General features: G+C 40.1%; 1 protein-coding gene across 10 annotated transcripts in view; it reads right to left on the bottom strand.

Moving 5' to 3' along the window:
- Nucleotides 1-25814, bottom strand: part of hace1 (HECT domain and ankyrin repeat containing E3 ubiquitin protein ligase 1) — a 122131-nt gene that overhangs the window by 34431 nt on the left and 61886 nt on the right. For 4 of the 10 annotated variants that reach the window (XR_004929943.1, XM_021313781.2, XM_021313782.2 and 1 more), the window contains exons 5-14: nt 19975-20064; nt 15272-15376; nt 14438-14513; nt 14169-14300; nt 13010-13092; nt 12658-12778; nt 12489-12590; nt 10966-11072; nt 9341-9491; nt 488-792 (exon numbers count right to left, since the gene is read on the bottom strand). Coding sequence is in view for 9 of the 10 variants with exons in the window: in XM_021313781.2 (XP_021169456.2) it covers nt 488-792; nt 9341-9491; nt 10966-11072; nt 12489-12590; nt 12658-12778; nt 13010-13092; nt 14169-14300; nt 14438-14513; nt 15272-15376; nt 19975-20064 (1272 nt within the window). In the remaining variant the exon portion in view is untranslated. Of the gene's footprint in view, nt 1-487; nt 793-9340; nt 9492-10965; nt 11073-12488; nt 12591-12657; nt 12779-13009; nt 13093-14168; nt 14301-14437; nt 14514-15271; nt 15377-15505; nt 16364-19974; nt 20065-25814 lie in introns of those variants that run through there. The other 6 variants (XM_036133317.1, XM_021313784.2, XM_036133319.1 and 3 more) reach the window with 4 other exon arrangements.

The following is a 25814-nucleotide window of genomic DNA, read 5'->3' as shown; positions in this document are numbered from 1 at the left end:
TGGGTACTCTATGTGTGATCTAACAGTTCTTATTAGGCATTTCTGCCTAAGTTGTTTTTATTGCCATAAAACAGATTGATTCATACCGAACACTACTGAAGGCCAAGGTGTGAAATGCTCAGCCCATCACTATGATCAATATTCCCTATCGTGGCTATTTATATTATAATGACATCACTGAATGTATAACCTTGTGTTTACACATTCCTACAACAAATGTTCCTATTTCAAACAGTACCAATTCAAACAATGTTCTTGGATGTAATGGTATATTGTTGTGGGTTGCTACTAACACAAGGTGGCACTATTCTGCTGAAAAAGACTGGATATGTGATTCAAACAATGGGAATTTGTAAAATGAGGGAGGAAGGAAGGAAGGAAGGAAGGAAGGAAGGAAGGAACAAAGAGAATGATAGAACTGGGGGTTCTCCTTTATGTTCTACTACTCTGTATGCTGTTCTGTTAATCGAAGCTAAGCAGCACTTACCCGAGTGGCATCTGACATGAGCAGCACATATAGAAGGCCTGAATAACAGCACTGAGTCGGTTAGCAGTCATGGAAATCACATCCTCCCCATCAACATAGGCCTCTGCTTCCATCACAATGTGGTGATCCAGCAAAGAGAGCTTCGGTGTGGTGCTATAGTGGTCCGACTCTCGCTGCTTGAGCAAAAGGGATGCTATCTCACTGCTGGAGGAGGAGGGGGAAGATGGGTTTTTCCTGGTTCTTTCCAGCTCTGTAGAGATGAGCATCAGCCACTCATCCAGCGAGTGCCAAAGCAGCTCCAAGGGCTGCAGAGACAGAAAGTAAGAGAGAGGAATGTAAGATCAAAAATATCCATCAGACTACGCCAAAGAAGGTATCAGGAACATATTGTTTGTATTATAGACAGAAAAAGCTTTGCTCTTCTTGGTCAGGGACCCAAAGTGACACACTGAGGTCCCAGGTTTGAAACCCAGTGTGTCAAACTGGCTCCCTGGCCAAGACCCTTGACCACAGATTGATCCAATGCACCACTCAATGTGGCAGCACACTGCTCCCTGAGGGATGGGTTAAGCACAGAGTGGGACTATAAAAACATGTATATCTACAAAACCTATTCTAGGCAATATAGAAAAAGCTTTTTGTGTGTCACAAAAAGGGAAAGGGTTCTCATTTACTGGGAAGCATTTCTTAAAGGAGCAGTAAGCACAATTTCACCACTAGGTGGATTTTTGAGCATGTGAGACAAACCACAATGCTCTCTACCTCCACTCCAGCTGCAACCTGGCCACCCTCTCCCCTCCACTTCTCACCCGTCGCCTCATATGTGCATATTTGCAAGGGATAAAGTAAGATTACTGCCCCGTCAGCGGTAATCTCAGTGCTTTACCCTGGAGAAGTGGTCACCTTTTATTTTAATGACTTCTTAAGAAAAGACTCTTGAGGCAGAAAGTATACTTTAACATATTAAATCTAAACAAACTAGGAAATGGTACAGCTCAGTACTGGACTCTCATATTGATCACAGAGCAGGAAAAGGTAAAATGAGGAAGCGAAAGGCCCGAGCTCTCGGTTACATCCACTTAAATATGGATCATCAAGGACAAGCCCATGCAAGAGTGGCCCATCTCTCTCAAGTTGTCTGTGGGAGACGTGGCACAGTCAGACTGTGAAATAATATGGGCTCCAAGGTTTATCCTCATGTACATGCTGCCCCAAGATAACCGTGCATTTGTTTATGCATGCCACATCTGTGAAGTCCTCAGTGTCAGTGAGCTATCTGTTTGCTTTCTGCAGCTCCAGCATCTGTGAGCTCATGAGCTCTAACAATAAAAACGCAGCATCAGCTGAGGAACATGTCTGTAAGTACCATATTTTATGGACTATAAGTTGCTCTGGCATATAAGTCGCATCAGTCAAAAAATGCGTCAAAGAGGAAAAAGTTGCAACGGACTGCAAGTCATACCAGAGTAAATGCATTTATTTAGACATTTATTTCACACAACCCAAGACTAAAAACTGACATTTAATCTGGTAAGCCAATTTATTGAATCACACAGCTGCATCAACAATTGGCTGAATTACATGGAACATACATGGGAGGATGAATGGGGTAAATTAGCAACTCCAACCAACAAGGTTTTATCCAATGGCCCGTTACACTGAAAATTGTTAAAATTACACCTAAATTAGACCATGAGCGTAACGGTGCTACAACACAGATGTTTAAGAGCAACATAAATCTCACGTGCATCAGTGAAATTGCAACCCGCCCGGACAACAGACCTGTAAGCTAGCGCTAGCTGTTATTAGCTTCACAGACAGCCCAATAACAGGGTTCTGTCACGGTCTGGAGCCATTGAACTGCACCACACAACGCTCCTCTGCATGAATGCATACTGAAACAGCAAAACAACATACGAACGTGTTCAGTCTTTGTTTAGTCTTTACAGACCTCTCAACTTTTATCAAAAGTTAGGAGTGAGATTATGCTAATTTGGGGGCGGGGCTTGTTTGGGGGCGGGGCTACCAGACACTGGAAGAGCCGGTGGAGTCAAATCCATCTCATTTTTATCCCACCAGACATTGAAGTAGACATGTCTTACTTTTGTTAAAAAGAGAAAGAGACGTATTAATACTTTATTGTTCAGTTAATGGATTAAGACATAAAAAATACACAATTGTTCAAATAATACTGAATAAAATTAAGTAGTTTTAAGTTATTGACCGAATTATAACACTGTTACACATTCATCTATGGGTTGTTTATCATTGTAAATATATAACCTGATTGGTGAATCAGGCTGAGCTTCATCAAGCCTTTATGGTCAACATTTTCCCACTGAAGCTCACAGAGGTTCCTGCTGCGTCTTTACGCACAATCCAGCTGCTGGTGTATCCCTCCTTTCACCTCAATGCACTTTTAGACTGTTACAGTTTATAACATTCTCATCACCTTTCACAGCGACAGGTTTCTCAGTCAGTCGCCGCGCTGATCAGACGAATCTCTATTGCTTCTCGTCAGTGCGCTCTGGGCAGTGAGGTAGGCGGATTTTACCCCCGTGCGCTGCGTGCGAGGGATAAACAGTGGGGAAAATGCATAACTAAAGACTGTAAAGGGCTTCTATAAAGGGAACAGGGGTACTGACAAGTCTGAGATGAAGCCCCTGATGTTACAAGTTCTTTAAAATGACCCTTAAAAGTGCGCACCTGAATTAAAGCGCGAGGCAGCAGCCCACCGAAGCGCCACTGAATCTATGTTGTTAAAAAAAAATAGCATGAAACACAGCTAGTAACTCTCCTATTGACTTTAACTGGCACACGTTGCTACTGATGTAAGGACATTAAACGGAGTGATTCATGTTTTGAATGGTGAACGGTGATAAAAGCACCTGCTCCGAGGGAAAGGAGGGGGGAGAGGAGCAAGCGCGGAGGCACAGAAATACGGTGCATGTAGTTAAAAAATGCAGAATTAATAAAAACGAAACTTATAAACAGACCAAGTGGCGTTTTAAACTGCATCTGGTTAGCAGAACTGTTTTACTATCCAGCGTGCAGCCATGACTGGTTCTGAATGAAGGATTCATCTGGCAGCAGCTCTCCCCCCGCCCCCTCCCCTCCTGTGTACGCGGTACAGGACCTTACCGGCTTACTTTCACCACTGTTAAGACTAAAATTATTCATAACTCTGATCACTCCTCCTGCTGCTCTGTTAAAAAGAACTGCAGGAGGAATTACTGATGGCCACAAGCTGTGAAAGAAGCCGAAACAGCTCAGCAGAAGGCGGAGTTTTGTCGTCCACAGCCCAGATGGGCTTTGTGATTTTTATGCGTGAGAAATTCCATGTTTGCGTGTGAAATGCCATGTGTTGCATGTGAGCGTGTGAGGTCAGTGAAATGCGTGTGTCACACGGTCAATGCGTGAGAGTTGAGAGCCCTGGTCTTTATAATGCTATTAGCATTATATGTGATGCTATTAGATGTGCTCTCTGGCATTTTATTTTGCTCCTATGCTACACGGCTCTGATGGTGCCATTTTATGGGCAAGGAGGGGCTAAGCCATGAGGGACAGCTGCTCACATGTACGTCCATGATATGCAAGGCCGGTCCGGCTTGTAAACAAGAGACTGAAGAACAACACAGAGAGATGGTATGACGTCATACCATATTTTATCTACAAAAGATACCTTTAGTTCTTCACATCAGTGTCTTTTAGTTATATCTAAAATAATTACATTTTGCTTATTACTCCTTTCAAGGGTTCTCTCCTGAGCTTCCAGAAGCATTTGGACACCTAGGTCATTTAAATCTGTTGAATTATCCATCTGTGATAGAAACTATTTATGAGATGAAATCCATGACTTGATGCCTTGATAAGGGTGCCATGAACTCTTTCAACAAAACGCTTCGAGTTACACCTGAAATATAGTTGATACTTCTATCATTTTCCACAGGCCCAGAAAACAGGTGAACAAACCTTTTAAAGGTAAAATCTAGTTGAATCAATAGTGGCAGATTACAGGCACCTATCTAAGAAAACACTTCCTGTTTTCTGTTGCTGCGGTGTGGATTGTGGTTTGGTGTTCCAGACTCTCTCGTTTTAATCCTTGATCTCTTTGCTGTGACATCTGTTTCTAACACATAATCTATGACGGGTATTTTGTTCCAAAAGTATTTGTGCCTTGTATGTGTGAATTTGAAGTTGTAGAGAGATCTACAACTTCAACAACAAGAGGCATCAAGTCATGATATCCATGACTTGATGCCTTGATAAGGGTGCCATGAACTCTTTCAATAAAATGCTTCGAGTTACACCTGAAATATAGTCGATACTTCTATCATTTTCCACAGGCCCAGAAAACAGGTGAACAAACCTTTCTCTGTTGCTGCACGTCATGTTTGGGAACTTCTCGTGTTTCAATGTTGAAAAGATTCCTGGATCAATGTGTGCTTCTGTGCTTTTTTTGTCTCTCTTATTGTGTCTCTGCTCTGTCTTCTCTGACCCCCCAGTTGGTCGAGGCAGATGATGTTCACATTGAACTTGGTCAGTGGCGTCTGGCCCATAGGGGGCGCTTGGGCGCTGCCCTCCCTAAATGTGGAGGGGAAAAGTCAAAATATACATAGATTTTAAAAGTATTATTAATGTCAGTTTTTACTTAATAGTACGTGGCTACATGTGATAATAATTATTAAAACAGTTCTACTAAATGACTATATCAATTGACTCTCATTTAACAGTGCATTTCCACCAACAGAACGTATCATTTCTCTTCTTCTACACTTGTGGGGCTGTGACTCAAGGAGCCCTACAAGTGTAGCGAAATAACCAATCGTATACTGTTGCTAGGGAAAATTTATAAATATTTGGCCAATCAGCATCGCCAAAATGAATGGGTTTGGGGCTCCTGGAGTCGTAGCCCTAGCTGCACAGTGATAGGTGCACTTCACGGGTGACGTCACAAGCTACATCCGCGCAACATCCGGGTCACGGTGGTCGGCAAAACAGTACTGTTTTCGCTTACCAGCGTGACAAAACGGGTGCATTAAAGCGTACTTTTAGTTTATTTTTGGAATCTAAACAATGCCTACGACTTGTTGTGCTCCCGGTTGCACACAGAGGCATTCCAAATCGTCGGATGTACGTTTCTTTCGTTTACCAAAGGACGAAGAAAGAAATGGATAATTTCAATGAAAAGGATGCAGGATACCAATCGACTGTGGGAGCCATCATACCATGACAGAATTTGCAGTCTACACTTCATCTCCGGTAAATACAACTTAATTTTGCACTAGTCATTGTTATACTTAAATCATTATATAAATAAAAAATTAGGATACATATTTAAGTCAAGACGTTTCGTGTCGTAATAATATACGTACATGTACAATGTATGCAAACCCTCTGGCATGAGTCTGTGAAAAGGATTAATAAGACAAAACCACAAAAATAATCCTTTGTGAACAATGTTTTTTATTAATTAAATACTTATTGTGAAATCGTAGTAATTTTCCGACTTTTAATTTAAATGCATGTACTGGGTTAGGCAGGGAAATCTATTGGCCAGCCCCACCAAGATTTTTTTTCACCAGCCGCCACTGAACCTGGTTCTGCAGTAGGTTTTTCCTTCCCGTTAAAGGAGGGTTTTCCTCTCCACTGTCGCTTTATGCTTGCTGCAAAGCCATGGACAATGCAGACGACCCTGTCCCTGTGGCTCTACGCTCTTTCAGGAGGAGTGAATGCTGCTTGTCAAGACCTGATGCAATCTACTGGGTTTCCTTAGAGAGGAAACATTTTGACCAATCTGTATAATCTGATGGAATTTCGTACGTCCATCAGTCCGTTTTCTTCCGCTTATCCAGGATAGGGTCGCGGGGGTAGCAGCTTCAGTAGGGAGGCCCAGACGTCCCTCTCCCCAGCTACTTAGGCCAGCTCCTCCGGGGGAATCCCAAGGCGTTCCCAGGCCAGCCGAGAGACATAGTCAGCAGCATGTCCTGGGTCTTCCCCTGGGCCTCCTCCCGGTGGGAAGTGCCCGGAACACCTCACCAGGGAGGCATCCAGGAGGCATCCTAACCAGATGCCCGAGCCACCTCAACTGGCTCCTCTCGACGTGGAGGAGCAGCGGCTCTACTCTGAGTCCTCCCCGGATGACTGAGCTCCTCAGCCTATCTCTAAGGGAGATAGGGTGAGGAGCCACACTTCGGAGAAAAAACTCATTTCAGCCGCTTGTATCCGGGATCTTGTTCTTTCGGTCACGACCCAAAGCTCGTGACCACAGATGAGGGTAGGAACGTAGATCGACCGGTAAATCGAGAGCTTGGCCTTTTGGCTCAGCTCTCTCTTCACCACAACGGATCGGTACAGCGCCCACTTCACAGCAGACGCCGCACCAACCCGCCTGTCGATCTCCCGCTCCATCTTCCCCTCATTCGTGAACAAGACCCCAAGATACTTGAACTCCTCCACTAGGGGCAGCACATCCTCCCCAACCCAGAGGAGGCACTCTACCCTTTTCCGGTTCAAGACCATGATCACAACAGCACTGAGATCACACTACTAAAGGTTTTAAAAGATGTTTTAACAGCAATACAGCAAAAACGTTTCATGATTTTATTGATTCTCAGTGCTGATTTCAATACAATTGATCCTAATATCCAAATTGACTAATTGGAAAAGTAATAAGGATGGTCTGGTACTGGCTCAGATTTCATTTGACAAATCAAAACCTATTTGTTTACCTTGATTTATAATTACTAAATGATCTCAAAGAGGGTGCAATAAAGTCCCACTATCAAGCCACTTGTATTCTAAACCTGTATGATCTCATTTGCTCAAATGATGACTACGACAACATTTCCTGCGATATCTATGATGGCGTACAATTTTATATTTCTGGGTCATGACAAGACTGCCTCACTACGGTCACTGGGTCCAAAATATCCATCAGTAGATGGGTCGGAATTTCTTCAAACACAATCTCCAAAGACAACAATTTAAGTTTATTTTCACAAATATAGAGAGCCACAATAAAGCTTATCCTATCAAAACAGGACACAAAAACCGGTAAATGCTTTTATGTTCAGTGGGTTAAATTATTAATAGTATATCTACAGGCCAGTATACAAATAATCTGACACTAGCAGCATCCTAAATGCTGCTGCCAGTGTCTTGAACAAAATTGGAAGAATGCATCACATTACACCAGTCCTTAAATCAACACACTAGATCCCCATTTCTCACAGGTTAGAATCAAGAATCTTGCTGAGGGTCTATAAAGCACTGAACAGTCTTGGATCTAAACAGATTTGCAGGTCATATATGAATCGTGGAAACCCTGCAGATCATTACAGACCTTTGTGTTCCATTGAATAGAACTAAATAAAGAGAGGGAACATTTAAGTTCTGTGCTCCTTAGCTCTGAAACCTGTTCCTTTCGGTTCCTTTAAATCAGGGCTGAAAGCATTACGGTCTACTGCAGCCTACCTATTAGAGCCCAAAAACTGAGCTATCAATCTTACAATATCTTTCATTTTTATGTTTCTATGTCATGCCTTGTTTGTTCTTGATTTTTGTTCTTCGTGTACAGCACTTTACACTGCGTATAAAAGGCACTACACAAATAGACGTGCCTCACCTTGCCTTGCTTAAAAAGAGCAATGAGCTAATAGACATGTAAGACTGAATGAACAATTTGCTCTGAGAATCCAGTAAAATATTTCACATACATGAAGAGAGATTGATTCTAGGGCTGAATAATGCAAATTATTTAGACGTGCCTTATTGATTAAAGTATGAATAGTAAACCAATAGTTTGCTTACTAATAATACCATACATGGTTTAATAAAAAGGTAAAACAAGTATTAAGGTTGTGACAGTTAAGATGTTTTCCGGGTTTTCTTAGAAACCCGGAAATCTAAGCCTTGTGAAATAACTATCCAGAAAAGTTTAAGCTGTTTTTGTTCCAGAGGGTGGGCAGACATAATTTAAAACCATGTGGACTAAGCATGTGAATGGCCCTTAAACCAATAAATATGTGAAGGCAAAAGACCAAATACTGTTGACAATATAGTGTTTATGCAAACAATAGATAACTACTAACAGTGGCTACACAGAGAAGAAGCAGAAAACAACAGGACCTTGGTTTAACCTTTTTGCTCTGACAATGACTTATTCGCTCTGTGATGTAGCAGGACAAAGTCTGCGCCTTTGATATTGAGGACCTGGGTTGAAATCCCAGTGACGTCAAGAAGGGCATCCAGCATAAGAACTCTGCCAAGCCTCTAAGCCAGTTGTAATGTCTTGCCGTGGTGACCCATGAATAAGGGAGCAGCCAAAAGGACTCACGCACAGTATTGAGAATAGATGAAAAAAAATGGCAAGATTACTTTATATGATATAGACTTTTGAAAATCTACCATACTATCAAGGTTTGTATTTGAGGAACAATTAGTAGAAATTAAGGAACTGTTTGTTTATGTAATTGTGCTTTGAAGTACGGCGAAGTGAACAGTCAAATGACTGTATGTGTAGAAATAAGTGTGTTAATGTGGAGTAGGTGTGCGTGAGCAAGATTGTCACATGGAGGTGTGGAATTTTAAGCGTGGGGAGAACGATAGAAGGCCTACAACACACAGCATAGAGATGCTCATCAGAACCCATTGTAGGCCCTGGCACATGCCAGGGAGCCATGGGCCACCAGACAGGAGCCCACCGCTCCTGGATGTGGGCTAAGCTCCCACACAAACAACACCTTGTTTGTGAGCGTTCCATGAACCCTGCCAACGAACCAAGCATAGCTTTTTATGTTATGATTAATTTTTTATGTCATTTAGTGTCAATGTCAAACACCTCCCACTAACCTTAAAGACCTGGCTCCGAGATGTCTTGTTACCATTGTAGCCCATATCATTGCCATTGCTGGGTGAAGAAGGCCCAAGTCGGAACACGTGGCAGAAAATACGAACAATTCTTAGAAGACTTTTCATCTGAGCCTCATAACTACTGGACAGACTGTAAGGAGAAAAAAAATAATCATAGACAATTAATCTGTGCGATCAAGAAAAAAAGAACATGCATGCGCATATATATATACATGTATGGTCTCCTAAGAAACAGAGGGTTCGATGTTTAGGATATTTTACATTGTATGTTACAACCACAAGGTCAAGGATTGGGGATAGAGAAGAATATAATAGATAAGAGATAATAGAAGAAGAGAGACACACACACAGGAGAAGACAGAGAGAGAAAAGAGAGAGAGATAGAGAGAATAGAGAGAGAAGAAGAGAGAACACACACACAAGAAGAGAGACAGAGACACACAGAGAGAGATAGATATACACACACACACACACACATCATACAGACAACAACAGACATACAGACATACAACATATAGTACAGACAGACATACAGACATACATACATACATAAGATATATATATATATATGATATATATATATATATATATATATCATATATTATATATAATTATATATATTATATATATATATATATATATATATATATATATATATATACCAGACAGACAGACAGACAGACAGACAGACAGACAGACAGACAGATAGATAGATAGATAGATAGATAGATAGATAGATAGATAGATAGATAGATAGATAGATAGATAGATAGATTGATAGACAGATAGATAGATTACATTGTACGTTGCAACCACAAGGTTCAAGGTATTGTGTCAGGGTTTTATGTAAAATAATGTGGCACAAAATATAATTGCAAAGATGCATGGTTTTCAATATAGTTAGAAATTAGTTACACGTAAAAATGTGAAAAGTACATCAATTTTCAAGTATTGCCACCCCCTCAAGTCTCAGCAATTTTAAAAAAGCATTCCTTTGCATTGTGCTACCACCACCATGTTTTACAGTGGGGATGTTTGTTCAGGGTGATTTGCAGTGTTAAGATTTCTGCTACACAAAGCCTTACTATTGTAGACAAAAAAGTACAATTTTAGTCTCTGGATAGCTTACTACCAACACAAACCTTTTTATGAAATTCTTACTGCTAACCTCCCACAAAAGCCACATTTTTGGAAGCACTACTAATAGCTGTCAACGGATTCTCCCCCTTGAGCTGTGGATATCTGCAGCTCCTCCAGAATTACCATGGGTCTCTCTGCTGTTTCTCCAATTAATGTTCTTTTCTCTTGACCTGTATGTTTACGTGGAGGACAATGTCTTGGTAGGTTTGCAGCAGGAGATACTACAATTTTCAGACTTATTTTTTTAAAACAAGCGTCATTTTCTTTCTAGTTCACAATTATGTCACACTTTGTGCTGGTCTGTCACTTAAAATCCCAATTAAATACCTTGAAATCTGTTATTGTAGCATGAGCCAATATGAAAATGTCCAAGGGATGTGAATACGTTACAAGCCACTGTGCATGCAACATATCAGAAACAAAACAAAAAAATTTAATCAGCCAATGCAAATATGTAACTTTACCTGAGAAGCTTGTGTCCATTTGTGGTAGCAACTTCTGCAAGACTGGTCAAAACCCTCTGGTAATGACTGTCACTCAGCTGAGAGACATGTTCCAAAACCTGCCTGAGCTACATAAGCAATACATAAAGTATTACTATCACTTTTTACCCATCTTTCAAAAAGGCAAGCTTTCTAGTATCAATTTAAATCTGGCTTCAGGAATGATTCTCTGCTACTGTTTTCTACAAAAAGAAAATTATTATGGTGCATTCATACCGACCATGACTTTGGCGACTGGAGCAACAGATATACATGTTATCCCTATGTGCAGGTACAACACAGGAGCGATGGGTCGCAAAGTGATGCAACAGACACATTTCTAGCAATGCAACAGGTGCAATTTTGGTGATTAAAGCAAAGCTAGAGTGACACAACACCTGTGATTGATGCAAAGGGACAGTTGCTGGAGTTGACACATCTGACCTTTTGGGTCTTGTCGCTTCACAACAACCACTCAGGAACTGGATGTGGCTGTGACATGGAGTGGAGGACTGCATGTTGAAAGCCGTTTTTCAACATGGAAGACAAGCTGATAGTGGCCCGAGTTGTATGACTCAACCAATTATTACTCCTGAAGAAGAGTAAGTGAGCGGAGAGTGGCAGTAAAATTTTAATGTGAAAGCATCACTAGATAGTGCCAATGTACTAGTATATTTCTGCCTTGTCACCCCGCGTGCAAATTGCTGACAATATGTCAGGCAAACGATAACATGCAAATGTGGCAACGTAGTCGGCGAAAAAACGTAAGGTGTGAACGCACCTTTAGGCTTTAATAAAAGCTTTCAGTTGGAGCATATGAAAGGCATTATTTGTCATCTTGCAGATATTCCACGTATCACAACATATATACAGCTAAAAGCTCTTTGGTTATAAAATAATAATGTTCTTTATGTATCAAATACATTGATATTTCCATATCATTATATAATAATAATAATAATAATAATAATAATAATAATAATAATAATAATAATAATAATAATAATAATAACAACAACAACAACAACATCAACAATAATAATCATTCAATTCGATTTATATAGCACCAATTCACAACACAAGAAATTTTATCAATCCAATTAAATTTGTCATCTGGATTTAACCCATCCCTTTGGGAGCAGAGGGCTGCCACTGTGTGCCGCCCAGGGAGCATTCTGGGGATGAGTGCCTTGCTCAGGGACCCAGAGTGGCAGTATGTGGGAATCCAAACAGGAACCTTGCAGCCTCATAAGGATGCAAGTGACCTGCTCTTGAATCATTAGGGCTCCGCTCTCCCATTATACTGAAAATTCAAACTAAGTTTTAGGGGTTGTTCTATTTGTGATGAAACTACATTAAATGACTCTTTAAAAAAAAACTGGTACAGAACACATTAAATAAAATCTAGCATATTAGAAGCATTACCAAAAAATTGAGCGATCATTCAAAACTATGTACATGACATTCCTGCGGAGATGCTCTTCAGTGAGACAAAAAGTCATTACCATATTCTCTTTAACATCCTCATTCTGTGTCATCTGGATCAGCATCTGGAATAATCTAGCATGGTGCTGGATAAGAATCTCACAGGTCTCCCCATATCCACCCTAAAAGTAACAAAGTTGGTTCATCAACAGCAGCAAGAGAAATGAAAAGGAAAAGATGTTCTCTTACAGTAAGTGGAGCTGAACAAGCCACCTGCACACAGAGGTCCAAAGGAGTGATTCCATTTTTGTCAGCAAGGTATTTGGCACCACGAGACAGGAGAATCTGTGCTGTGTCTCTCTGGCCATGGCTAAAGAATGACACAAGAACAACCTTTATCCGTACAAGAAAATTGGATCATCTGATAATTACTAAGATCAATATTTCGGTTTGTTAAAAGACACTGGGGAGTAGGAGCAGAAAAGTGTGGCAAGAAATTGGAAGAGGCTTGCAGCAAAGTACCTGCTGCACCAGCTGTGGCTAAGATTTCACACTAAACCAGGTCAGTCTTAAGGATGAGCACATCAAGTTTTCCAGTTACCTGCAAGCAAAGTAAAGAGGTGTGGCTCCAGATACATTTGGCCGGTTGATGTCAGCTCCACTGTCCAGTAGACACAACACCGTCTGTGCAGACACAGCTCATTTTCACAACCTGCGAAACATTTCTCATAACAAAACCTAACACCAGGTCAATACCAGCGAGAAACATACTGAAAAGTCCATCGTGCACAGTTTCTGCTAGGGTTAATGCTACAGTCACAATAATATTTCACATAATCAGATAATTAGCCAGTGTCAGCTCACCAAAAATGTCATTATAGTAACACATAATGACAATAAAACATCTTGACTGATTCTGGATTCTTAACACGGAGCTTTGAGCACCTCTATATAGCAAATTTTTAGACCAGGGGTTTCCAACTCCAGTCCTCCAGAGCTGCTATTCTGCAATTTTTAGATGTCTCCCTCGTCCAAGGCACCTCAATAAAACTAGCTCAATTCCCTCATATTCAGCTCTGCCTAGTAATGAGCCATTCATTTGACTTGGTACTCTGAAGCATCCATATGTACAATAAGCACTCTGAAGCATCCATGTGTACAATAACACGGACCCAGAAAGTAAAGATGTTAGCAATGACCTTAAACAGATAACTCCTACTTCTAATCAAACTGCTAAGAGTCAGTAATTTCCAAAACTACATGGAACCCATCATTAAATGGTGAAAAATTGTGTATTACAAAATTTAACACTGATTTATGATCTTTGATTTTGGTAAAGCTTAGATGAGCCAATTACTGTTGATTTACATTTTATTTGAAAGAAAAATATTTAGAGTTCTAAATATTTAGAGTTCTAAGTATTTGTCTAACCTTCCTGCTGTGAGCGACAATTCGTGTGATTAATATTAGAAGCAATGGTGACCATACCTTACTGTAGATCATTTGATTTAAAAGCAAAAGGTTTTTATAGGAAGTGTCACACCAAAAGTTCTACGCCAAAGAGTGTACTCAGTCTGACCTGATTTTCTAACCTGCCTATCAATGATTTGAGCTGGTCATGATGTAAATCATTCCATTCTAGTCACTGTAGGATTTCTATTGATTTCTCTTTTAAAATTGAATGTATTCCCCTTTCATCAAAATATGAAACCTAAGCCTTATATTACTAATTTTGAAAAATGTATCTTTAAGCAGCTTACCGTTTTGTGTCCGTTCTGACATGCTACATGTAATGCAGTTTGTCCCATGGCGTCCTCCACATCCACATTAGATACATGCTGGACCAGATCATGCAGAAGTTCTGTTCGTCCATTTACTGCCAACCAGTGTATCTGCAGCAGACGATCACATGGACAGCTTGAATCGAACAGGCAGAAGTTAAAAGCAGCAATTTGTGCGTACACAGAGAACATTATGCTAACATAGTGAAACATCATTAACCACAAATAGGGGAATAGGGACAACTCACAGCAGTCAGGCCCTCATTGTTGCAGATATTGACATCAGCGTTATATTCCAATAATTTGCCCATGCACTTCTTCTGTCTGAGGAAATATAGGAGGAAATTGTCAGTTAAACTCAGATCCGAGAGTCTAATCCCAATCAATTCTTCTCAACAACATAAAACAACTCTATGAAGCAGAGCTGTCAGACAAAAATACAGAATAGTACTAGTACTACTCTAACATGAACTGCTTTAACAATTTTCATTCTAAATGTAAATTTAACTGTAACTGTAGTGTTAAGGATCCTTACAAATCAGCATTGATTTTATTTTGTCATACACTTTTGAAAGAATATTTATCTCAGAAAATAATTAGACAATACAAGTTTGAGATCATTTTAAACATTAGCACCTATAATGAGTGCTAGACTTCCTGGTAATGTAAAGGTGAATAAAAAGAAAAACAAAAAACTACATATAATAAAAAAGGCACCCAGGAGTGCAAATGTCCTGTATTTGAAAACTCTATGATGATCCAAATTATCCAGATGAGGGGTTCCATCATCTGGGGGGAGCTCAGATGATGGGTAATGCTTCTTACTGAAAGGAGTCAACTCAAGTGGTTCAAGCACATCAATAGATAAATTCTCGCCACTTCAGTTAGGAGGTTTTCGAGGCATGTCCCACTGTAAGAAGGTCCAAAACAGACCAAGATTATGCTGCAGGGACTGTATACATCTCCTGGAGCTGTTCCCTGTCGCAAACTGTTGTCTGGTATGTTGGCAACTGTATGGATGGATGGTTGGATGGTTGGATGTGGATGATGTGTGAATTATTGTCAATCATGTTTATCTGTACCCATTCCTAGCAGCTAGGTGGAGAGGGGTACAGCCTGAGATGTCCTGATAGTTTGGATTGGCTCCTCTCTTCAGCAGTAAAACCAGACACTCCACGGAACCACAGCTGCATAGGAAGTAAACAAAATGCTTGTTATAAAAAGATGACAAAAACAACTGTATTAAAAAAAAGAGTCATAATTCTTAACAGTCAATATTTGACATGATCGTGTCAGAAAGCGAGGCTACCACACACCAAAATCATCAGAGCACTGCTGGTAGCCAACTCAAGACATGGTTTCTTTAAACTTCAGCTGCAACTAAAACTGAATAAAAGAAGATAACATGTGGAGAAAGGTGCTCTTTAGCAGGAGCTGAGATCTCCCAAAATGTTTTTAAGACCTCAAAACACAGATCTTAGCATTAAGTTTGTGATTAAATAGAACGTATTTAGTTAGAAAATATATGCTACGCCCACCTGGTTAAGGTTTGGGTCAGGTCTGAAACCACAAACCTCAATGCTATCAGCCCGGCTCAGAAAAGATTAATTCCAACATCTTTTGTTAAAACACTGCTTGGTGCATCAGATAGACACACCCAGAAACAATGCACGTTGAGTAGTGACACTAGGTTCCAAATGCTGTCTGGCAAAAGTAAGTAAACCCCTGAAGCCTTTCAGATTGCTGCCATGTTAGAACCACAAACTTCAATGTTTATGTGGGATTTCTTTTTAGACAAACCAACACAAAACAGTGAGTTTTAGAGAAGTGGCAGGAAAATGAAAATTAATTTTGAGTTACAGTGGGTTGCAAATGTAGACAAAAAGAAAGACATTGTTAAAGTTATAGTTGGTAATCCTGTTTAGAAACACTTTTCGTTATATTGGCTGAAATGGTCCTTCCATCCTGAGAGTAGTACATAATGTATTAAGAAAAGGGAATGAAACAAATCAGACCTCTGAGACCTGCAGGCTTGTGAAAACTCTGACCAATTGGTCTTGACCACACACCCCTCTGTCCCTCTAGTTCCGGGAGTATCACCTTATCTGTGGCTGTCTCACATGCCAATCATTCTGACACGCTCACATAACCCCCACTGTATGTGAATGTTCCTTGCTAGTTTCTTCTTGTTAACTGCGCATGCGCACTTCTAGTGTTATATATATATATATATATATATATATATATATATATATATATATATATATATATAAAAACTTCAATTGAATTGAACTTGAGACCGGGGCAGAGGTTCACCTTCCAGCAGGACAATGATTCTAAAACATAAAGCCAGGACTACAATGGAATGGTTTAAAAACAAAACATATTCATATGTTACAATGGCTCAGTCAAAGTCATGAACTAAACCCGATCAAAAATCTGTGGCAAGATCTGAGACCTGCTGCTCACAAACGCTCTCCATCTAATCTGACTGAGCTTGAGCTATTCTGCAAAAAAGAACGGGCAACAATTTCAGTCACTAGATGAGCAAAGCTGGTTGAGACATACCCTAAAAGACTTGCAGCTGGAATTGCAACAAAAGGTGGTTCCACAAAGTATTTATTCAGGTGGACTGAATGCCCTTTTGAGTTTTTTATTTGTAAACAAAATCATTTAAAGGCATACTATGCAACATTTTTCAGTTAATTTGTTCCATACCGTTTTGGATGATTAAATGAGTCATTTCAGGTCGAACAAAGGTTTTCTCGCGGTTTTTGCCGCCCTGGTGTTCTGTGGGGGAAATACCGTACTTGCAATTGCAAGAGCCCTCGGCCTGCACCCACAGGCTCAGAAGTCTCGTGCAAGACAAGAGAGTCGGTCTTGCTTTACGACGAGAACTCCATGTGTTTTTGCCCTGCCATTTACTATATGCACGCGCGAAAGCAACAACAAAGAACCGCGTGTTAACGTCAAATAAACATGCAAGCATATAGAGTTATTATTATTTATGTTTTTTTTTTTTGAATGTCTCAAACGTGAGTTTGGCAAGGCGGCCGCCTCGCTAAGATAGCGCTGCGGGAAACCTTAATGTTCATACTTTCACTGTGTTAGTCATTGTTTGTATTGCCGTTTTTTCGACTTTTCGTTGCGTTCGCCTGTCTGCTAAGCTCAAAACAACCGTGCCTGGCTTGACGGAGAAACCAGAACAGCTGAGCAACTTTATGACAGTGCACTTTTACTTTCGCCCTCTGGGGGGAGCCTCGCTGGAAAATCAACCCCGGTTGCATAGTATACCTTTAAAATTGTCCTTTTACTTCACAACTGTATACCACATTGCGTTTCACTTATGATTCCAATAAAATATATTTATGTTTACCTTTGGCTGCAGCTGTGCCTGTTTTGGGTCCGTTTCCACCAGCTATGCCCATCTAGAGTGTTCAAGCTCAATCACATTGTTTTGTTTTATTTTTTATTTTATCTATATAGTTTCTATCCTTTTTTGTTTTCTGTTTCGTAACTATTTGTTACATTAACGGATGAATTTCTCCATTGTGAGATTAGTAAAGTCTTATTTTATCAAACAGACCTTCAACACCAATTTCAAACCTTGCAACATATTTTCCCTTAGGTTTAAGACTTTTCTAGATTTTGACTGGGTCATTCTAACATTGATAGGTTTCCATTACCCTATTGAGTGTCTTTCCCACAGCCAAAACTAAACAGATTAAAAATTGATTAAAAAAAAGGAGCAAATCATAAAAATCAACACGACTCAACTTGAAACAAAAAATGAAACAATTAAATGGGGAATATTAAATATAAGGTCTCTCACTCCCAAGACTCTGTTAGTTAATGAATTGATTTCTGATAATCAGATTGATTTAGTTCATCTCACAGAAATCTGGCTACAAAAGGACTACATTAGTATAAATGAGTCAACTTCCTCTAATTATTTAAATGTCCACATTCCCATGACTACCGGATGAGGAGGAGCAGCAGCAACCATCTTTCAGTTTGATTTATTAATTAGTCACGGGCCAATTAATAACTACAACTGCTGTTCTGTTTGTCGTTTTGTATCATCCACCAGGCCCTTACTCTCAATTTTTAGATTAGTTCTCAGACTTCTTTTCTGATTTAGTGTTTATTTAACAATTCATGTAGACACTGAATGTGACAGCCTTAATGTAGCCTTTAATACTAATCTAAATTCAATTGGTTTTGCTCAAAATGTGCATAAACCGAAGCATTCCTGTCTTCATACTTTGGACCTTGACATATGGCATTGATTGCCAATAATTAACAGTGTTTATACAGGTTTCCAGGGTTTCCTTTTTTCACCTCCGGAATATTGCCAAAATAAAAATTTTCCAGCATCACTCCTGGACAGTGTTGTATAGTAATGAAGTAAAAATACTTCACTACTGTACTTAAGTATATTTTGGAGTACTTTATACTTTTCTCGAGTATAATTTTTTTGATAACTTTTACTTCACTAGATTTCTGAACTTAATTGCATACTTTTAGTCCAATACATTTTCAATGTTTGGTTTAGTTACTAAAGAGAGAGAGAGACTCACGCACGCAAGTGTTTTGACCCCACCTACTGATTGACTGCGACAAAGTCGGAACTTGCCTGGGCTTGTTCATCACCACCAACAGGATAAGAAGCTGGTTCAGTGGTAAAGCAGGTTAAATTAACCTTGTGGTATAGGTAAAGCATCTAATAGCAGAGAGTCCTAATTTTCTTAACTAAATGATACCTGCAACCACAGGTGTATCTATCAGCAAATTTACCACTTCCTGTAGGTTAACTATCACTTTATCACTTAACCATGTTCTTAGTATACACCCCCTTTGCCTGCACTTGGTTGTGTACAATTTTAAAGTGCATAGCACTGACCTTACTTGAAGAAGGAAAACTGAAAGCATACAAAAAGGCTGTATTTTCTGTCTAAACTTGGTCTAAATTTCTCCTGCACTTGGCTGTTTATATTATTTTAAGAGAGTTTGACTTTCAAAGTTTACCAAAATCTAAAAAATGTCATTCAAACTGCATTTGCTTTGTTTTACTTTTTACTTACACTTTTTATTACATTACTTGAGTACATCTATTTTTACAGTAATTTTCATACTTAAGTACAATACATTTCAGATACTTTAAGACTTTTAGTCAAGTAACATTTCAGTCAGTGACTTGGACTTTTACCAAAGTCATATTTTGGAGAGGTACCTATACTTTTACTTGACTCCGAGATTTCAGTACTTTATACAACACTGCTCCTGGATGCATTTGTTACTTCAAGCCTGGATGATTATAATTCTTTAGTATCTGGAAGTGCACAAAATGCAGTTCAAAGCCATCAGCTGATCCAAAATGTTGCAGCAAGAATGCTGATGAAAATCAACAAGAGAGATTATATTTCTCATATTTTTGCTTCCCTTCATTGGCTTCCTGTTAAATCGAGAATTAAATGTAAAATTCTCCTTCTCATTTATGTCTGGGTTTGTTTACCGAAGAACTCAGGAAGCGCACACGGGACTACAGTTTAAGAGTCTTTATTAAAGGAAGTATGCTGGATGGCGGATGATGAAGACCGGAGGTTCAGGGCTGCAGAAGGTCAGGGATGTAGGTGATGGCAGGAGCTGACAGCCCGGAGTAAGAGTCCATAAAAGCTAGGTGGTTAGTCAGTTTAGTTCACTGGAGACACCAGGACACAGAACAGAGCTTCTCCAGGGACAACAGCAGGGTACAAAGTCTTTCAAGGCAACAGGCAGGACTAACCTTAAACAGGAGAACAGAAACAGATCTTCCAAGACAAAAAACGAGGACTGGCATGGAGTGGTGGATAGCAGAAGGCGGCCCAGTGCTGAACTGAAGGCAGAGGGAGGTTTAAATAGAGCACTTAACAGGTGGAACAAGAGTCTGGCAAATTAACTAGTAAATGTTAACAGGTGTGACTGACTGCTGAGGAGGTGAAGTGAAGATGACAGAAAACAACTGATGACAATGGAAACTAACAATAAATAAAGTCAAACCTAATCCAAATGAGATGAAAAAATGAAAACAGAAAAACGAAGACAAACCAAAAGTCAACCATGACAATATAATAATCTTAATAATCAATCTCTATCATATATCAGATATCTGATATGTTCCTAACAGAGCACTAAAACATTCCTTTTTGACAAACTTTATCATTAGAGTGGTTTAGATTATCCTCACCTATCTCTGTAGTTATGTTGCTATATGCTTTGACTGCTGGAGGACATTAAGATCTGTTTTTTTCACTCTGCTTAGTTCTCCTACTGTTGCCAAAATGTTGCATTGTTTGTTGTCATTCCAACTTTTTACTTTTTGTTCTCACTGTCTTTTTTTCTCTTCATGGTACCTACTATGTCTGAACTGTGCCAGACACAACCGGACCGCGCTAAATCTAGACCAGTTCGATGAGTGGGCTTGGCCCGTTTTTTCCCTGGCTCAGTTCTCAGATAACAAAGAGCGCATGAGCAGACCGCGTCATCTCCTTGGAGTCAGCTGACTAATTTGTCGTGTCAGACATTCATAAAAATACTAGCTTCCCTACCGTGCCACATGGTTTCCAGTGATGATTCTGCTTAGTAGTGTGATGAACCTCAACGTCTGTCGTTTCCTGCGCCTGTAAGCCCTGATTAGACGTTTGTTTCTCTTATCCACGTCCCAAAAGCAGACTCCGTCAAATAAATTCACCAAAGGTTGCCTTCTTCGGCTGATTCTACGCAAAAAGCAATTATAACCAAGTATAACTTCCTGAATGTTACGGGCGCCGCAATTTTGATTTGCTTGAGTCCTCCTTCAATCCTAGAGAGCAGTAGTACCGTAGATCGTCACTAGGAGGCGAAGAACCGTGCTAGGGTGATGTGTAAACGGTCATCAGAACCAACCTCGGCATGGTTAACTGGTCCAAGATCGGTCCGATCTCGGCATGGATCGGTTTAACAAGGGTAGTGTAAATGGGGCTTTTGTGTCTCTGCTCTGTCTTCTCTAACCCCCAGTCGGTCGAGGCAGATGACCGTTCACACTGAAATAAATAAAATGTATTGACATGAAAATATATTTATTTTAAAAAGTCTTGTTCTACGCTTCATTTTAAGATTAAGTTATCATCTTCTATGCATTGTGCTTCATATGTGCACCTAGCTTGTGCCCTCTACTTCATTCATTCTCGCAAATATGTTCAATTGGCTGAAACCATGGAATTGGAGGCAATAGACGAGAGAATTGCAACGGATTTGGGAGAAGACAAATGTCTCTCCATCTCGCTCCTCGTTTCACGTCATGTACGTCAATAGAGGGAGAACTGAATTCAGGCTGAAAGTTTTATCTACAAGATTAAATTGAGTGACACAGGCTCTCTTTCGATCACGCAGGACCTAGAAACAGCGCTGCTCATGGTGCTGTGACTCTGAAGCTCTACCAGCACTGACGCGCATGACTCGCCCATACCCCGCTGCAGCCTCCGCTGCTGCTTGGGGGGGATATTAATGGTAGATGCAATTTTTTGACTATGCTCACGCACAGAGCTACAATACGTTTCATTGTGATTCAAACAGGTGCAGTTAATTTTAAAGATGCGGTTTTTGTGCATATTCAGACAGGGACAAACTGGCGGTGGAGCTGAGGGGAGCTGAAGTGTGTTGCCATGGGCGTGTCTACCTGCTGAATGTAACCGCTGTAAAAGTTTTTATTTCTCTGATTAATAACATCTTTATGGAGTGCTCTGTTGTTGTTGCTCTGGTCTTCTCTACTACAGTTCTCTCTCTCTCTGTCTCGCATTTCGTCATCGGACACAAATCAAATTAAAGTTCTTTGTGTTTGTGTTTTGAGACGTAAATTGTGAGTCAGACTCAGATTAAAAAGCTGGTGCACAAAATAAACAAAGTGAGAACACACACAGGTAGAACATCAGAGTTTAGTCAGTGAATGCACCAGGGTGGCCTCTTCAGAGACGTTTCAGGTTGTGGAGGTGTGGCCGATCTGAGCGTCTTTCTTTCTCTCTCTCGCTCCAGGCTGAGCCACTGATGCACCTGAAAATCCTCAGGATTCTGTTGTGGATGTTGCAACTTTATTGCAGCTTAATTCAAATTATGTTCTAATTTTATTCCTACAACTTTTGTTATGATGGTTGTATTGATGTAACTGCAACCGATTTTTTTTCCTTTTTTTTAAGGGGATGCGCCAAAACGGTTGGGACAGTGAAGGGGGTGCGCGGCTAAAAAAAAAATTGGGAACCCCTGCAATAAGGCATTCCTCAAATAATGTCAAATTACTAAATTTAGATGCATGCGTCATGGCCATCTTGTGGTCAAACAAGCAGAGTGGTAACGCTTGAATAGTTTTCTTGTATGAGTCAAATAGTGAACAGGACTATCCTGAATACTGCCTCAATAGACAATAATAGGGCAACAACAAAACAATACCGTGTTTGTATTTGCTGGAGTGACTAGCGATATGGTGATCGTGATCGTATGAAGATGGTAAATGGTAAATGGACTGAACTTATACAGCGCTTTTCCAGTCATGCTGACCACACTATAGCCACATTCACCCAGTCGCTCTCTCTAACGCGCGCACATTCATACACCGAGACGCAGCTCAGTAGGCAACTTGGGGTTAAGTGCCTTGCCCAGGGGTACATCGACATGTGGCAAGGGGAAGCTGGAATCAAACTCACAACCTTCTGATTGCCAGACGACTCCTCAACCCATCAAGCCACAGTCGCCCCTGAGAAAGATTTTTTGTGTTCCCATTGATTTTCCAAAACCCCGAAGGATTGCAGAGAAATGTCAGTGTTGGATACGAGCTTGTAACCGAGAGGACTTTACAGTGGAATCTGACCAAAGACATTACATTACATCTACATTTCCTCGGTCGTAAGGAGCCAACATTTGAATGTCCACACCAGAAACCAGCGACTGCACCATCTGTGCAGACAGGCTACGTTTATTTGGCTTTTTCGCAGCAGCTTTAAAGGGGAAGTCTGGTCAACAAGGAAAAAATCAGTGGCTCTTTAGCTATAACTACAACAAATACGTTTGTGATTATTTAAATGAATTTAGCGTTAATCAATAAGAAAATAAAAGAATAAATTGTCGTCTGGATCACTGTGTATGGGGGTAGCCATTACTGCCCAAATATGGGCAATGATCGCCGCCTGACATCACATCCTGTGACGTCTTTGTGCAGTGAGGCACTGCGCTTTACCAGCTCAATAGGAGCTGTTGTACACAGCTGTGATTAACAACAATATTTTAGATTTCCAGAGGACTTCACCATTGAAATTGACGAGAGCTATTGTTGAAGCAACAATGCTCATGTGCATGGCCGTTGGATGTTCCAATACATCAGGTAAAAGTGGAAAAAACAGTTTTTTTTTTTTACTTTTCCCATTGATGATCCACCGGGTTCTTTTATTGGAATACCTACCTGAAGAGAGAGGATTTGCCATCTATCTTCTGGCAAGAGAGAAACAACGTCATATGCAGACAGCATTTCGAAGAAGAATGTTTTGAACATGACATGAGAGCGAAGATTTTCGGTAGGTTTTCTTTTTTATAATGTAGAATTTGCCGTAATTTGTTTACCGACCAGCGCGGCGGAGGGATACGACACACTTTTTCTAAAGTTACTTGTAAATTTCATGAGTTGTGGGTTGCAGTTTTATGGGCTTGTTTCTGAAAGTGAAGTCGCTTGTTTGGGCTCTAAACTAAGTGACGCTGAAATATCCCTCTGCCTCATAACGGACTGCAGCTCATCCTGACAGGAGCAGAGTAAAGGCAGAAGGAGCCGCTCTACCTGCATTTTCTGCAGTTTACGACTGCAATAACTGATGATAACTGCTGAAAGTAGATTAGGCGGTGCAGATCACCATTTTGATCAGAGATTGGTTCTAAAGATGAGTTTTATACTCATCTTATAACATTGCAGAACCCAACCCATAAACCGTACTTTAATGCTAATTTGTTGTCTTTTTTATGTCCCTAAAATGTAAAATTAGTATTATTTTAAATTTAAAAGATACCATGTCTATCTTTATTTAAGGGGTTAAAAATTTTTTTTTTGGCATGAAAACGGATATATATTTACAAGGACAGATAGGGCATTGAGACTTGCTCTACAGCCGATACCGCACAGTGACGTCACAAACTGGGAGGTGGCAGCACTGTTCTTCACCAAGATGGCCGCCCCCATAAAAGGACCTTCTAATGAAAATTACTCTTAATTAAAAAAGCTTAACATTTATTAAACAGTATATCATAATTTTACATTTAAAGTACTTTCAGCAGTTTGAATTATGATTTTGACCGGACTTCTCCTTTAAAACATCATACAATCCATGAGGGGTGTTTATGTGAGCTTCGGTGTCGCATAGTCCGTTTAATATAAGCAACTTTGGGCTTGTTTTTCTCTAAAGTGACTTGTAACTTTTGTTACTTGGCAGTTATGGTTTGTTTACAAATGTGAAGTTGCTTTTTTTTCCAACAAAATGCCCTTTTCTGATTTATATGATTTATGGGCTCAACCCCCCTCTCCCCGCGACAACTTCTTTACAAGCAGTAAAAGCCCAGTGTGAATAAATACCAGCCAAATACATGCATTTATGATGATTATAGGCTGCATGTGGTGGCTTTCTTGCTGTTCTTCTGCTTCTTTTCATGGATCAAGTCTATGTTTCTCTCACAGTGATCTTGTTGTGCGCGTGTGCATGTGTAGGTGAGACGGGATCTGAGTGTCTGATTGCAGCAGGATGATTGACTGTTTTTAAGTCTTTTTTCGGCAATAAGCCTTATGATATAATTTAAAGCATAGGCTTATAATAATAGATATATTTTTCTAAGTATTAGCTGTAGTTTTATGTGGATTCTGAGGGTTTTTTCCTTGGATTTGATCCGTTGTGAGAGAGCAGAGGACAGCCTGTCCTACCTTTCTATTAATACTGCTTTCATTCTGGTCTTTTGAGCCCTCTACATTTCAACCAACGTTTCAGCTGTTCTATGCTGGGTTGCTCGATTGAAACAGGTTGAAATGAAGCTCCTGGGATGTCGTCATCTTCCAAAATGATTAGCATTGAGGTTGTTTGTCATTGTAATTTGCACTCTTCCTGTCCAACAAGCCGGTAAACCAGGCTGTCTCAGGGAAAATGTGACATCATCCAAGAAATGCCCCATTGTCTCCATGTATTACGTAGGAGGGAGCAGAGAGTAACATAGGCAAGGATGTCTTTACAAGAAGACAGTTAATAACTAGGTCAAAGGATTTCATGACCACAAGCATCAGGACAGCAGGTTGCCAGCCAAAACTGCAGAAAGTTGGATTTATTTATTTCCCGTGTGGACTATTGTAGTTTTCAGCTAATCCACACAAGATGCCTCTATACACCCCAGAGGAGTTAGAAAGATTTCTCAGGAAAAACTCTGCTATAGAAAGACATCAACATGAAGTGGATATGAAGAAGAATCACCCGATTCCAGCTAATTAGCAAAAGATGCCGCCCTTCATCACAGAGGACTTTGACACGCTTCTACAGAAAATGGATGTTATGGAGCTGAAAATCCGGAGACTCAAAGTGAATTTTGATGTAAACA

This window comes from Fundulus heteroclitus, unplaced genomic scaffold, assembly GCF_011125445.2.
Source record: "Fundulus heteroclitus isolate FHET01 unplaced genomic scaffold, MU-UCD_Fhet_4.1 scaffold_61, whole genome shotgun sequence".
Classification (NCBI taxonomy): Eukaryota; Metazoa; Chordata; class Actinopteri; order Cyprinodontiformes; family Fundulidae; genus Fundulus; species Fundulus heteroclitus.
This window is presented reverse-complemented; position numbering and strand designations above follow the sequence as displayed.